This window comes from Xenopus tropicalis, chromosome 4 (assembly GCF_000004195.4).
Source record: "Xenopus tropicalis strain Nigerian chromosome 4, UCB_Xtro_10.0, whole genome shotgun sequence".
NCBI lineage: Eukaryota > Metazoa > Chordata > Amphibia > Anura > Pipidae > Xenopus > Xenopus tropicalis.
In genome coordinates, this window is record NC_030680.2 from 6,466,553 (window position 1) to 6,482,881 (window position 16,329).

Sequence of the window (16,329 nt, forward strand, 5' to 3'; positions counted from 1 at the left end):
TCTAATTCTCTGTTCCGGGGCAGGTTCTAATAGATTGGATCAATGATGTTCTGGTTGGGGAGAGAATCATTGTGAAGGATCTAGCGGAGGATATGTACGATGGGCAAGTCCTGCAGAAGCTTTTCGGTAAGCAGAACCCCAAATCAGAAAGCACTACCATATACCCCCCTGGAATCTCCCTCAGCCCCTTGTCCAATCAGCCGGCTCCCCTGATAGGGTTCTAACAGACTGAAAAGCCCTGGTTGAGCTTAATGGGGAAGCAGCCTTCCCATTGGTTCCTTGTTTTGCATCTGTAATTAAGAGTTTAATCTCTACATAAGCGAACTAGGGGGCGCTGTGGGATAGTTAAAGGCTGCTTTGCTTTCTAACCCCTAATTGCCCAATACTCCTGGCCCAACACTGAGCCTGTCTGACAGGTTTATTTGTCACTTATTGCACCCCAAATTGCACTACTTTGTGCCCAGACACAAATCCTAAGCCCCCCATTTTCTTAAGGAACCCATTTTCCTGGATATTCAGTCCTTGCACAGATCCTATCTGATCCCCCCATTGTAAGCAGCAGTCCTGCCCTGCTTTATGGCTGAGATTCTAGCTATCTGTATAACAGAGCATTCTGTCACAGTGGCACAGATCCTATCTGATCCCCCCCATTGTAAGCAGCAGTCCTGCCCTGCTTTATGGCTGAGATTCTAGCTATCTGTATAACAGAGCATTCTGTCACAGTGGCACAGATCCTATCTGATCCCCCATTGTAAGCAGCAGTCCTGCCCTGCTTTATGGCTGAGATTCTAGCTATCTGTATAACAGAGCATTCTGTCACAGTGGCACAGATCCTATCTGATCCCCCCATTGTAAGCAGCAGTCCTGCCCTGCTTTATGGCTGAGATTCTAGCTATCTGTATAACAGAGCATTCTGTCACAGTGGCACAGATCCTATCTGATCCCCCCATTGTAAGCAGCAGTCCTGCCCTGCTTTATGGCTGAGATTCTAGCTATCTGTATAACAGAGCATTCTGTCACAGTGGCACAGATCCTATCTGACCCCCCCCATTGTAAGCAGCAGTCCTGCCCTGCTTTATGGCTGAGATTCTAGCTATCTGTATAACAGAGCATTCTGTCACAGTGGCACAGATCCTATCTGATCCCCCCATTGTAAGCAGCAGTCCTGCCCTGCTTTATGGCTGAGATTCTAGCTATCTGTATAACAGAGCATTCTGTCACAGTGGCACAGATCCTATCTGATCCCCCCATTGTAAGCAGCAGTCCTGCCCTGCTTTATGGCTGAGATTCTAGCTATCTGTATAACAGAGCATTCTGTCACAGTGGCACAGATCCTATCTGATCCCCCCATTGTAAGCAGCAGTCCTGCCCTGCTTTATGGCTGAGATTCTAGCTATCTGTATAACAGAGCATTCTGTCACAGTGGCACAGATCCTATCTGATCCCCCCCCATTGTAAGCAGCAGTCCTGCCCTGCTTTATGGCTGAGAGTCTGAGATCACAAACCCTTTGAAGTCCTGCCTGGGTGCTTGAGTTCCATTTAATAACTATATTTACTGAGAGAGGCCGCGAGTCCGTATTGCGCCAGTCAATCACGTCGCCGCCTCTCTCTCTGACCCCCCCGGGGGCCGCCGCGCGTCTCGATTCCTGTTTCATGCATTGTTCCCGTGCAGCAGAAGCCACTCGGGCTGAGTGTCAGAACTCGGTGACCCCCTTTCGGCGCCGGCATTGATTTCCAATGCTACATTTCAGCCGGTGGATGCAGTAATAGATCTCGGCCTCTCCGGCTGTGCATTACCAGAGGAACGCTCTCCTTAAGGCGTCTCTTTAATGTGACATATTGGCCGCCCGACACTTGTCCATTATTTTTATTCCATTTAATGTAGTGGGTTTATTGTGCGAAGGGAAGAAAAGCTCTTCTTTGTGCGTTTCCGCCCCCCCATCCGTTGCTACGGGGAGTGAGCAGCGCCGGGTAACGCAGCAGCGCCTCTCAACAAGAGCCCGCCACTTAGTAGGGACCCTACTTAATACCCTCTTAAGAGACTGCGCGGCGGTGTGTGTGGGAGTGCGACTCTCTCAGCCGCTCTCGCCTTTCATTTCTCTGGAGAGTATAAAAGCCGCAGCGTGAAAAGGTTCCTTAATAAGAAGATACTCTAGGCCCCCCCCCCGGGGGTCGGTTGGTTGGGGGGGGGGGGTAGTTGGAATTTTCTGCCCATCAATCCTTCCCTCTGTCGTTTATTGTAGAGAAACTCGAAGGGGAGAAGCTAAATGTCGCCGAAGTGACGCAGTCGGAAATCGCCCAGAAGCAGAAGCTGCAGACGGTGCTGGAGAAGATCAACGAGACCCTCAAGCTGCCCCCCCGCAGCGTCAAGTGGAATGTGGACTGTGAGTTTGCCCTTTAAAATTGCAGTTGGTCCTTGTTTTTTTTAGTTTTTTTTTTGCACCTATTTACTTTCAATTATCTGGTTGCTAGGGGTTAATTGTGATAGCAACCGGGGAGCAGCCACTCACTTCGGCGGTAGGCTGGAAAGGGCCGGTATAGGATAACAAACAGGGGTCTTACAATTTAACAAGGGTTAGAGATTAAAAAAATATGATGAGGGCTCTGGTCACAGGAGCTTACAATCTAAAAGTTAAACAACTAAACACACTATAACACACTAATGGGGTTATGTAATAAAAGGCACTTAGTTTGCCCAGGAGCAGTAACCCATAGCAACCAATCAGCAGCAGGTTTGGACTAGGGGGTGCACTGGGGCGTCTGTCTCAGGGGCCCCTGCACCCCCAAATGGCACCCCACCACCTTCACCCCCCCCACCCCCCAGAGGCCTCTGACACCCTCCCTTACCTGCGGCACGTTGGGGGATGGAGACAGCGGATCGCGGGAGCACCCTGGGGGGGATCGGATCTGGGCCGACGCTGATCAGCAGGTAGAATACTGGTCACCTGGCGACTCATAGCAACATCTTATTGGTTGCTATGGGTTACTGCTACCGGGCAAACTTGCTGCCTCACGTTTAAGATAACTTTTAGTATGTTACAGAATGGCCAGTTCAAAGCAACTTTTCAATTGGTCTTCATTATTTATCTTTTATAGTTTTATCATTATTTGCCTTCTTCTTCTGCCTCTTTCCATCTTTGAAATGGGGGTCACTGACCCCGGCAGCCAAACCCTATTGCTCTGTGAGGCTCCAGTTTTATTGTTATTGTTACTTTTTATTGCTTGTCTTACTATTCAGCCCCTCTCCTATTCATATACCAGTTAATCTCTCAAACCATTCCATGGTTACCAAGTTAAACTGGACCCTAGCAACCAGATAGCTGCTGAAATTCCAAACTGCAGAGCTGCGGAAGAAACAGTAAAATAATTAAAAAGCTACCAATAATAAAAAATGAAGACCAATTGCAAATTGTCTCAGTATAGCACGCTCTACATCACACTAGAAGCAGCAGGAAGGGGAGTGTACTGGCCTGTGATTGGACAGCCCTGCACACATGATCAATTATAAATCCCAGTCGGCTCTGGGAAGGAGGGGCAGGGGGGACAAATATTTTCCAAATACTTTTTAAACACTCAGAGCCTGTGTTCTCCAGCCCACCAGAACTGACTGACCAATCAGAGCTTGGCATGTTGATGACACAGAGTAATCTGCCCTATTGGAACACAGGCCCTGGCGCAGCTGCACCCCCAGCCGCCTTGGTAGCTCTGACGATTGCTGGGAATATTGGGCCTTTAGGTGCCCGTATGGCAAATGGGGGAAAAATCAACTTAATCTTCATTTTTTTTCTTTTATTTCAGCAATCCATGCAAAGTCTGTGGTAGCCATCCTTCATCTTCTGGTTGCCCTGTCACAGTATTTTCGGGCCCCCATCCGACTACCCGATCATGTATCAATTCAGGTCGTCGTTGTGCAGGTAACGTCAATGTTTGGGCCTTAATATCTGAAATTCACTATGTGGCACATCAGCTGGGTGCAGGGCAGGCATTAACCCTTCCAACACTTTCCCCTGTCTCTGCCCCTATATATTAGGTACCTACCTAGTGCTACCAACCCCTATTTCTGTAGGGAAATGAGAGCAGGGCAGGCAGTAACCCTTCCAACACTTTCCCCTGTCTCTGCCCCTATATATTAGGTACCTACCTAGTGCTACCAACCCCTATTTCTGTAGGGAAATGAGAGCAGGGCAGGCAGTAACCCTTCCAACACTTTCCCCTGTCTCTGCCCCTATATATTAGGTACCTACCTAGTGCTACCAACCCCTATTTCTGTAGGGAAATGAGAGCAGGGCAGGCAGTAACCCTTCCAACACTTTCCCCTGTCTCTGCCCCCATATATTAGGTACCTACCTAGTGCTACCAACCCCTATTTCTGTAGGGAAATGAGAGCAGGGCAGGCAGTAACCCTTCCAACACTTTCCCCTGTCTCTGCCCCTATATATTAGGTACCTACCTAGTGCTACCAACCCCTATTTCTGTAGGGAAATGAGAGCAGGGCAGGCAGTAACCCTCCAACACTTTCCCCTGTCTCTGCCCCTATATATTAGGTACCTACCTAGTGCTACCAACCCCTATTTCTGTAGGGAAATGAGAGCAGGGCAGGCAGTAACCCTTCCAACACTTTCCCCTGTCTCTGCCCCTATATATTAGGTACCTACCTAGTGCTACCAACCCCTATTTCTGTAGGGAAATGAGAGCAGGGCAGGCAGTAACCCTTCCAACACTTTCCCCTGTCTCTGCCCCTATATATTAGGTACCTACCTAGTGCTACCAACCCCTATTTCTGTAGGGAAATGAGAGCAGGGCAGGCAGTAACCCTTCCAACACTTTCCCCTGTCTCTGCCCTTATATATTAGGTACCTACCTAGTGCTACCAACCCCTATTTCTGTAGGGAAATGAGAGCAGGGCAGGCAGTAACCCTTCCAACACTTTCCCCTTTCTCTGCCCCTATATATTAGGTACCTACCTAGTGCTACCAAACCCCTATTTCTGTAGGGAAATGAGAGCAGGGCAGGCAGTAACCCTTCCAACACTTTCCCCTGTCTCTGCCCCTATATATTAGGTACCTACCTAGTGCTACCAACCCCTATTTCTGTAGGGAAATGAGAGCAGGGCAGGCAGTAACCCTTCCAACACTTTCCCCTGTCTCTGCCCTTATATATTAGGTACCTACCTAGTGCTACCAACCCCTATTTCTGTAGGGAAATGAGAGCAGGGCAGGCAGTAACCCTTCCAACACTTTCCCCTGTCTCTGCCCCTATATATTAGGTACCTACCTAGTGCTACCAACCCCTATTTCTGTAGGGAAATGAGAGCAGGGCAGGCAGTAACCCTTCCAACACTTTCCCCTGTCTCTGCCCCTATATATTAGGTACCTACCTAGTGCTACCAACCCCTATTTCTGTAGGGAAATGAGAGCAGGGCAGGCAGTAACCCTTCCAACACTTTCCCCTGTCTCTGCCCCTATATATTAGGTACCTACCTAGTGCTACCAACCCCTATTTCTGTAGGGAAATGAGAGCAGGGCAGGCAGTAACCCTTCCAACACTTTCCCCTTTCTCTGCCCCTATATATTAGGTACCTACCTAGTGCTACCAACCCCTATTTCTGTAGGGAAATGAGAGCAGAGCAGGCAGTAACCCTTCCAACACTTTCCCCTGTCTCTGCCCCTATATATTAGGTACCTACCTAGTGCTACCAACCCCTATTTCTGTAGGGAAATGAGAGCAGGGCAGGCAGTAACCCTTCCAACACTTTCCCCTGTCTCTGCCCTATATATTAGGTACCTACCTAGTGCTACCAACCCCTATTTCTGTAGGGAAATGAGAGCAGGGCAGGCAGTAACCCTTCCAACACTTTCCCCTGTCTCTGCCCCTATATATTAGGTACCTACCTAGTGCTACCAACCCCTATTTCTGTAGGGAAATGAGAGCAGGGCAGGCAGTAACCCTTCCAACACTTTCCCCTGTCTCTGCCCTTATATATTAGGTACCTACCTAGTGCTACCAACCCCTATTTCTGTAGGGAAATGAGAGCAGGGCAGGCAGTAACCCTTCCAACACTTTCCCCTGTCTCTGCCCCTATATATTAGGTACCTACCTAGTGCTACCAACCCCTATTTCTGTAGGGAAATGAGAGCAGGGCAGGCAGTAACCCTTCCAACACTTTCCCCTGTCTCTGCCCCTATATATTAGGTACCTACCTAGTGCTACCAACCCCTATTTCTGTAGGGAAATGAGAGCAGGGCAGGCAGTAACCCTTCCAACACTTTCCCCTGTCTCTGCCCCTATATATTAGGTACCTACCTAGTGCTACCAACCCCTATTTCTGTAGGGAAATGAGAGCAGGGCAGGCAGTAACCCTTCCAACACTTTCCCCTGTCTCTGCCCTATATATTAGGTACCTACCTAGTGCTACCAACCCCTATTTCTGTAGGGAAATGAGAGCAGGGCAGGCAGTAACCCTTCCAACACTTTCCCCTTTCTCTGCCCCTATATATTAGGTACCTACCTAGTGCTACCAACCCCTATTTCTGTAGGGAAATGAGAGCAGGGCAGGCAGTAACCCTTCCAACACTTTCCCCTGTCTCTGCCCCTATATATTAGGTACCTACCTAGTGCTACCAACCCCTATTTCTGTAGGGAAATGAGAGCAGGGCAGGCAGTAACCCTTCCAACACTTTCCCCTGTCTCTGCCCCTATATATTAGGTACCTACCTAGTGCTACCAACCCCTATTTCTGTAGGGAAATGAGAGCAGGGCAGGCAGTAACCCTTCCAACACTTTCCCCTGTCTCTGCCCCTATATATTAGGTACCTACCTAGTGCTACCAACCCCTATTTCTGTAGGGAAATGAGAGCAGGGCAGGCAGTAACCCTTCCAACACTTTCCCCTGTCTCTGCCCCTATATATTAGGTACCTACCTAGTGCTACCAACCCCTATTTCTGTAGGGAAATGAGAGCAGGGCAGGCAGTAACCCTTCCAACACTTTCCCCTGTCTCTGCCCCTATATATTAGGTACCTACCTAGTGCTACCAACCCCTATTTCTGTAGGGAAATGAGAGCAGGGCAGGCAGTAACCCTTCCAACACTTTCCCCTGTCTCTGCCCCTATATATTAGGTACCTACCTAGTGCTACCAACCCCTATTTCTGTAGGGAAATGAGAGCAGGGCAGGCAGTAACCCTTCCAACACTTTCCCCTTTCTCTGCCCCTATATATTAGGTACCTACCTAGTGCTACCAACCCCTATTTCTGTAGGGAAATGAGAGCAGGGCAGGCAGTAACCCTTCCAACACTTTCCCCTTTCTCTGCCCCTATATATTAGGTACCTACCTAGTGCTACCAACCCCTATTTCTGTAGGGAAATGAGAGCAGGGCAGGCAGTAACCCTTCCAACACTTTCCCCTTTCTCTGCCCCTATATATTAGGTACCTACCTAGTGCTACCAACCCCTATTTCTGTAGGGAAATGAGAGCAGGGCAGGCAGTAACCCTTCCAACACTTTCCCCTTTCTCTGCCCCTATATATTAGGTACCTACCTAGTGCTACCAACCCCTATTTCTGTAGGGAAATGAGAGCAGGGCAGGCAGTAACCCTTCCAACACTTTCCCCTTTCTCTGCCCCTATATATTAGGTACCTACCTAGTGCTACCAACCCCTATTTCTGTAGGGAAATGAGAGCAGGGCAGGCAGTAACCCTTCCAACACTTTCCCCTGTCTCTGCCCCTTATATATTAGGTACCTACCTAGTGCTACCAACCCCTATTTCTGTAGGGAAATGAGAGCAGGGCAGGCAGTAACCCTTCCAACACTTTCCCCTGTCTCTGCCCTTATATATTAGGTACCTACCTAGTGCTACCAACCCCTATTTCTGTAGGGAAATGAGAGCAGGGCAGGCAGTAACCCTTCCAACACTTTCCCCTGTCTCTGCCCTTATATATTAGGTACCTACCTAGTGCTACCAACCCCTATTTCTGTAGGGAAATGAGAGCAGGGCAGGCAGTAACCCTTCCAACACTTTCCCCTGTCTCTGCCCTTATATATTAGGTACCTACCTAGTGCTACCAACCCCTATTTCTGTAGGGAAATGAGAGCAGGGCAGGCAGTAACCCTTCCAACACTTTCCCCTGTCTCTGCCCCTTATATATTAGGTACCTACCTAGTGCTACCAACCCCTATTTCTGTAGGGAAATGAGAGCAGGGCAGGCAGTAACCCTTCCAACACTTTCCCCTTTCTCTGCCCTTATATATTAGGTACCTACCTAGTGCTACCAACCCCTATTTCTGTAGGGAAATGAGAGCAGGGCAGGCAGTAACCCTTCCAACACTTTCCCCTGTCTCTGCCCCTATATATTATGTACCTACCTAGTGCTACCAACCCCTATTTCTGTAGGGAAATGAGAGCAGGGCAGGCAGTAACCCTTCCAACACTTTCCCCTGTCTCTGCCCCTATATATTAGGTACCTACCTAGTGCTACCAACCCCTATTTCTGTAGGGAAATGAGAGCAGGGCAGGCAGTAACCCTTCCAACACTTTCCCCTGTCTCTGCCCCTATATATTAGGTACCTACCTAGTGCTACCAACCCCTATTTCTGTAGGGAAATGAGAGCAGGGCAGGCAGTAACCCTTCCAACACTTTCCCCTGTCTCTGCCCCTATATATTAGGTACCTACCTAGTGCTACCAACCCCTATTTCTGTAGGGAAATGAGAGCAGGGCAGGCAGTAACCCTTCCAACACTTTCCCCTGTCTCTGCCCCTATATATTAGGTACCTACCTAGTGCTACCAACCCCTATTTCTGTAGGGAAATGAGAGCAGGGCAGGCAGTAACCCTTCCAACACTTTCCCCTGTCTCTGCCCCTATATATTAGGTACCTACCTAGTGCTACCAACCCCTATTTCTGTAGGGAAATGAGAGCAGGGCAGGCAGTAACCCTTCCAACACTTTCCCCTGTCTCTGCCCCTATATATTAGGTACCTACCTAGTGCTACCAACCCCTATTTCTGTAGGGAAATGAGAGCAGGGCAGGCAGTAACCCTTCCAACACTTTCCCCTGTCTCTGCCCCTATATATTAGGTACCTACCTAGTGCTACCAACCCCTATTTCTGTAGGGAAATGAGAGCAGGGCAGGCAGTAACCCTTCCAACACTTTCCCCTGTCTCTGCCCCTATATATTAGGTACCTACCTAGTGCTACCAACCCCTATTTCTGTAGGGAAATGAGAGCAGGGCAGGCAGTAACCCTTCCAACACTTTCCCCTGTCTCTGCCCCTATATATTAGGTACCTACCTAGTGCTACCAACCCCTATTTCTGTAGGGAAATGAGAGCAGAGCAGGCAGTAACCCTCCCAACACTTTCCCCTGTCTCTGCCCCTATATATTAGGTACCTACCTAGTGCTACCAACCCCTATTTCTGTAGGGAAATGAGAGCAGGGCAGGCAGTAACCCTTCCCTTCCATATATTGAAAATGGCTGCTTAGCTCGTCTGTATGGGGGTTTAATTCTACCTGGGGGGCGGGAGGGGGGGGGTAGATTGAAGCTGTTATAAAGAAATGGCCCAGTATAATTGCCCATCATCACCTCGCTGCGTTTCGTTGCTTCCAGAAGCTGGACGGAATGTTGCAGACTCGGCACATCCAAGAGGAAATCACCGGTGACACAGAGTATGTGATCGGCACCTTTGCCAAAGCCTCTATAATGGGACCCAGATGTTTCAGGGCAATACGATCCATTTGCTCATATTAATGAGGTCCGAGGGTTTTGGGGGGGGGCAAGATTTCCAGCCAAGGGGTTTAGCGCAGAGTCTGACATGCAGAATACGGACCATGGTGCACAGGGAGAGATTAATCGGTGGCACCCAGTTCCGCCCCCACCCAGGGTGACAGTACCGCCCCCACTCAGGGTGACAGTTCCGCCCCCACCCAGGGTGACAGTACCGCCCCCACTCAGGGTGATAGTACCGCCCCCACCCAGGGTGACAGTTCCGCCCCCACCCAGGGTGACAGTACCGCCCCCACCCAGGGTGACAGTACCGGACCCCACCCAGGGTGACAGTACCGCCCCCACCCAGGGTGACCGTTCCGCCCCCACCCAGGGTGACCGTACCGCCCCCACCCAGGGTGACAGTACCGCCCCCACCCAGGGTGACCGTTCCGCCCCCACCCAGGGTGACAGTACCGCCCCCACCCAGGGTGACAGTACCTCCCCCACCCAGGGTGACAGTTCCGCCCCCACCCAGGGTGACAGTTCCGCCCCCACCCAGGGTGACCGTACCGCCCCCACCCAGGGTGACCGTACCGCCCCCACCCAGGGTGACAGTACCGCCCCCACCCAAGTCTAAAGCCTATAATGCCAGGAGACATAAGGAAGAGCTGAATTGCTGGCTGGTTGCTACGGGTAACAGCAGTGATGCAGGTTTGCACCCATTTTAGTAGCTGAACCCCAAACTGTAATTGTGGGGGGGGGGAGCGGTATAAGAAATCCAGGGGTGATTGTTTTTCTCGAAATAACGGTTTCTCTTCTTTTTCTCTCTCCGTTCCCCAAGGGCGCTGTCTGGAAGGCACGGTGAGTCCCCTAAACGGCTGATTCAGTTGTCGTCGTACTAGAACTCCCAGCATCCTCTCTGACAGACTCGGGCGGGGGATGCTGAGAGTTGTAGTTCAGCAGTTGGACCCTCCCATTTGTATTAATGTTATTTTACCCTTTTCTTCCTCAGAAAGAGACGCGTTCGACACCCTGTTCGACCATGCTCCCGACAAACTCAACGTAGTGAAAAAGGTTTGTTATTGGGACTTGGGTATTTAATAGGTTAATGTTTCATGCCACCCAAAATGATTGGCCAGTGTAGGATGCGAGCCAGCCAATCAGTAGTCTGTGTACTGTCGTTAGAACAGCCCATGTGGAGTCTAAGCTCTTATGCAATCAACACAACAACAGGCGACTGATTCTCTTTAGAGCAGCCCATGCGGAGTCTAAGCTCTCATCCAATCAACAACAGGCAACTGATTCTCTTTAGAACAGCCCATGCGGAGTCTAAGCTCTTATCCAATCAGCAGCAGGCAACTGATTTTCTTTAGAACAGCCCATGCGGAGTCTAAGCTCTCATCCAATCAACAACAGGCAACTGATTCTCTTTAGAACAGCCCATGCGGAGTCTAAGCTCTTATCCAATCAGCAACAGGCCACTGATTCTCTTTAGAACTGCACCCCCCCCCATGGCGGCCCTTACTGATATTCTTTCCCTTTGTTCCCCAGACTCTCATCACGTTTGTGAACAAGCACCTCAATAAACTGAACCTGGAAGTAACAGAACTGGAAACCCAGGTACGGGGCAATGTCAGTGACAGACAGACAGACATATTAGACATCCAGCAGAGCCATAGATAGAGAGACAGAGAGACATACTGACTTTTTTCTCTCCCAGTTTGCAGACGGAGTGTACCTGGTGCTGCTCATGGGGCTCCTGGAGGGGTATTTTGTGCCTCTGTTCAATTTCTTCTTGACGCCCGACAGCTTTGAGCAAAAGGTAATGCCCGTCCTTCCATAAATAATGCACTTTATTGCGGGAGCTGCCATATTGACTCCCATAGACACAGGCCGGGACTGGCAATCTGTGGGTTCTGGTAAATGCCAGGGGGGCTGTAAGAGCCCATAGACAGTCACTATTTAGTGGGCCGTTGGGGGGCTGTTTGGGCCAAGGTTCTGGTTGTGGGTTGGTTGGAGAGGAGCTTTTCTACACTTACACTGCCAACTTCCTGGTTCCTGCTCTCTTATTTATAGGCACCCCCACCCCTTTTGTGATGTCATCAGTGGGTGGGTCAGACATGGGTCTATAATTAGTGGGCGGGTTGGATAGGGTTCGGGCTGGGAGTGGCCAGGTTAGGATCGGGTCGCACATTACTAGACTCAGTACTTGAAATGCCAGAGTCTATTTTGAATTTTAGACTGGGGCTCATTTATCAACAGCGGGCAAATTTGGCCATGGGCAGTAACCCGTAGCAACCAATCAGCAATTACCTTTTTTCAGCCAGCTGCATGTAGAACAATGAATGCAGCAATTCAACTGGTTGCCATCGGTTACTGCCCATGGGCAAATTTGCCCAGTCTTGATAAATAGTGAGTTCCATGTCGCAATAAAATCCCACACCGACCCCCCCCCCCAGCTGTTTACGTTGCACTCACTCGGGTCCGTATCCCTTTGTTCCCGTGTAACCGGCAGGTTCTGAACGTGACGTTTGCCTTTGAACTGATGCAAGACGGAGGCCTGGAGAAGCCCAAACCGCGGCCAGAAGGTATTAATTTGCACTCGCTGACATTTCCCTCACTTCCAGTAAAGCTGAATTATCCAATTTGAGGTCAGGGGAAAGTGTTGCAACATAGACGAGCCCCCTGCTGTGTTACCTTCTCCCATTCCAACCTACACAGTCAAACAGGCGTTGGTTTCCCAGCAGATAGGGGGAAGCTGTTTCCCTGTGCGCGGAGCAGGAAATGGAATGCGCAAAGCTCAAAATGACAGGAAGTTTATGACACACAATGGAGGAGGCGGAGAGGATTCATTTTTAAAAAAAAACTGAAAAAATAGATTGTAGATTATGTGTTGCAGTACCGCTTCTTACCAGCTCATATCAGGGGGGCGCTGTTTCCCTTAGGGCTGCAATAATAATATTTTTGCTTATGGCTTGTCCCGAATTCTATTCTAGATATTGTCAACTGTGACCTGAAATCCACTCTGAGGGTTCTCTACAATCTCTTCACCAAGTACAGAAGCGTGGAGTGACCGCGCCGCCAGTGAGGGCGGAGCCTAAAGCAACATTTCAGCCATTTTTTTTTTTCTTTTGCACCAAGGGAACACAGTACTTCTTGATTTATTTTCTACAAAGACGCATTTTTTTTCTAAAGCTTTAAAGGGGACCTCTCTGGAGCTCTTGGTATATGGTCCATATAAAGACACCGCCGGGGGCCACATTGCCCGGGAACGCTCTGGGCACTGGAGGGAAAGTATGAAGGTCGCTCTGCGGAGCAGTCACGGCAACAGGGTCCATTAGGGTAAATGCCCCCATGTATCTGCCCTCCCGTAGCTGCAGATACAGCATTTCCCCAATGTGCCAGGGCCTTATAGGGTTAAACGGGGGCACTTACTTTACTGTAGGTTGAGTGGGGGATTCAGTTTAGTGAGGGTTAAAGCCACACACTGATAGATTCCTGTATATACCTTGGGGTTCCTCTCCCACCCACAACTGCTGCCCTGGAACGAACCCCAACTCCCATGATTCCTGATCCTGCACCCCTAAACGTACACCTGTAGGTGTAAGGAACCCCAACTCCCCTGATCCTGCACCCCTAAACGTACACCTGTAGGTGTAAGGAACCCCAACTCCCATGATCCCTGATCCTGCACCCCTAAACTTACACCTGTAGGTGTATGGAACCCCAGCTCCCATGATCCCTGATCCTGCACCCCTAAACTTACACCTGTAGGTGTATGGAACCCCAGCTCCCATGATCCCTGATCCTGCACCCCTAAACTTACACCTGTAGGTGTATGGAACCCCAGCTCCCATGATCCCTGATCCTGCACCCCTAAACTTACACCTGTAGGTGTAAGGAACCCCAACTCCCATGATCCCTGATCCTGCACCCCTAAACTTACACCTGTAGGTGTAAGGAACCCCAACTCTCATGATCCCTGATCCTGCACCCCTAAACTTACACCTGTAGGTGTATGGAACCCCAACTCCCATGATCCCCGATCCTGCACCCCTAAACCTACACCTGTAGATGTAAGGAACCCCAACTCCCATGATCCCTGATCCTGCACCCCTAAACCTACCCCTGTAGGGTGTTACCGAGCCTTTTTTCTAGCTGGTAACATCCCTGAATTTGCAACGAACAGGATAAAGCCAATAGGGTCGGAGGGCCCCGGTCACAAGAGCTTACAGTCTATCCAATAACCTCTAAACTAAAGGACCATAATGCCAAAGTAAAGTAATAACAGGTGGAACTCAGGACTGGTAATCAACAACAACCAATCAGAGGCTTGCTTGCGAAGAGTAGATCAATAACTGCACCTAGCTAATTGGTTGCCATGGGTTACTAGACAGGTTTTACCTGGAAACAACAACATGGGGGTTTATTCCATTTTAAATTCACTTGTAGCCCTCGGGGTGCTTATCTGCCCCCCTATCTCCACGGTACAGTTGATGTTTACAGGATTATCTACCCAGGGTGCAAGCGCTTATAGCAATCATCATTCAGTCTGTCCGTCCGTATGTACACATGTCCCATGATGCCCCAGGGCAAACGGGGGTTGTTCACCTTTAGTCTGATGAAGAGCGATATTCTGAGACAATTTGCAATTGGTCTTTGTTTTTTTTATCATTTGTAGATTTTTAGTTATTCATTTTCAGATCAGCAGCTCCCCAGTTTGGAGTTTCAGCAGCTGTTTGGTTGCTAGGGTTCAAGTTACCTTAGCAACCAGAGAGTAGTTTGAATGAGAGGCCGGTATATGAATAGGGGAGGGGCTGAATAGAAAGAAAAGGAATAAAAAGTAACAATAACAATAAAACTGGAGCCTCACAGAGCAATAGGGTTTGGCTGCCGGGGTCAGTGACCCCCATTTAAAAGCTGCAAAGAGGCAGAAGGGAAATAATTCAAAAACTCTAACAAATAAATAATGAAGACCAATTGAAAAGATGCATCGAATTGGCCATTTTATAACATACTGATAAATTCATTAACACTGACACTATTTATTGCACCCCCTATTCAGAGCCCCCCCAATACATTTAGCACAATATTAATTAGCTTTAACACTGCCTATAGATTTATTAGATTATACACTAATTAATGACATTAATTGTATCTGTTTCTTATTCTAATGCTTTAATGTAACTCAGTGGGAACATTAAGTAAAGGGGAACTAAACCTCCCCCTTTAGATTTTCCTAATGGAAGAGAATGCAGTTTTATACATTAATTCACATTTTACATCGGTTTTAATGTTATTTGTTATTGGTTTTATGTCATTTGTAAGTGTAACTGTAGCCGTGTCTGTGTCTATTTGTTTTCTGCACTGCCGGTTCCGACTCAGTATAGCAGAAATCAGCTCCATTTGCCTTCCATGCTTTTTCACTGGCTTCCGCTAGATTAATTCAATAGTCAGAACCAGCAGTGGAGATATTGCTTATATTGGGGTTCAGTTTACCAATAGGACCCCCATGAAGAATCACAGGGCCCCCTACTGCTACATTAGCAGGGCCCGCCCCCTGGGGGCCTAATTATTAGCCAATAGGTCACATTTAACACTACCTATATCTATTGGTGGGCCCTCGGGGTCCGGTTCTCTATTGGTCCCTATGAGGCCCAATGGGACACTGGAAGTGACTGGGGTAAATGAGAGCTCTAGGTGGGGGCGAGGGGCGGGTAGATTTGGGGGGTTAATAGCTCCGCCTCTCTGCCCTCACCGCCTGTATTCATAGGCCAATAACTTATTGTATGAGTTAATTACAAATAAATTCCATGTACATTGGGGTTTAGTAAATACGGCCCGCCTACTTTAGTGCCAAGTTTAGTAAATAAATGGAGACAAAGCTGTAAAGGTGTTTTATTTTCTATACATTATATATATATATATATATATCAATCTGAGTCTATAATATGTAGTCTTAATGTCTCTGCAGCGGCTTCAAGGTAAAGTTATCACGGCAGAGACAATAGAGTGTCAGCCTTTGTGCAGGGACAGTGGGTACAAGTGTTACTCGCCTGCTGAGCCCATAGAAACCAATTGCACCAGAGAAACACTGAGCTGCACCCTTTAGTGAATGGCCCCCAATCAAGGGGAAGTTAACTTGTACATTCTAATATACTGCGGTCTTTTTATCATTGACTTGAATGACGTGCCTTTCTTTTATTCCTCAAATAGATGCCTAGTTACTAGGGTTAGGGGACCTAGCAACCAATACTCCAAACTGCATAATAGCAGAGGGGAGAAAAAATCCTTATAACATAAGGGCTAACAAATAATTGGCCAAATGACCATTTAGATATCAATCTTTCAGACCATTATAAGGTGAGATTACTCTTTAGAATCAATACATTAATCAATATTGCTTAGAAAGTGCTCAGTACTCCCCTTCAGGCTGATAGTGACAATCATGCAGAGTTGTGTTTAGTTGTATTGGGGCCCCGGGCGACACAACAGCAGCTGAAGGGCTATAGGCCACAACACAAATATGTTCATTTCTCCATCTTGCCCTACTGTCTCCATCTTGCCCTACTGTCTCCATCTTGCCCTACTGTCCCCATCTTGCCCTACTATCTCCATCTTGC

General features: G+C 48.6%; 1 protein-coding gene across 2 annotated transcripts in view; it reads left to right on the forward strand.

Annotated features, from left to right (window-relative positions):
• parva (parvin alpha) overlaps positions 1 to 15,095 on the forward strand; it is a 39,557-nt gene extending 24,462 nt beyond the window's left edge. Inside the window, exons 4-14 of one of the 2 annotated variants that reach the window (XR_004222194.1) lie at positions 24 to 126; positions 2,244 to 2,384; positions 3,799 to 3,914; positions 9,608 to 9,666; positions 10,548 to 10,567; positions 10,719 to 10,780; positions 11,258 to 11,326; positions 11,427 to 11,528; positions 12,222 to 12,294; positions 12,703 to 13,307; positions 13,361 to 15,095. Coding sequence is in view for 1 of the 2 variants with exons in the window: in XM_031900406.1 (XP_031756266.1) it covers positions 24 to 126; positions 2,244 to 2,384; positions 3,799 to 3,914; positions 9,608 to 9,666; positions 10,548 to 10,567; positions 10,719 to 10,780; positions 11,258 to 11,326; positions 11,427 to 11,528; positions 12,222 to 12,294; positions 12,703 to 12,779 (822 nt within the window). In the remaining variant the exon portion in view is untranslated. Of the gene's footprint in view, positions 1 to 23; positions 127 to 2,243; positions 2,385 to 3,798; positions 3,915 to 9,607; positions 9,667 to 10,547; positions 10,568 to 10,718; positions 10,781 to 11,257; positions 11,327 to 11,426; positions 11,529 to 12,221; positions 12,295 to 12,702 lie in introns of both variants that reach the window. The other variant, XM_031900406.1, reaches the window with a different exon arrangement.
• Positions 15,096 to 16,329: the final 1,234 nt, after the last annotated feature.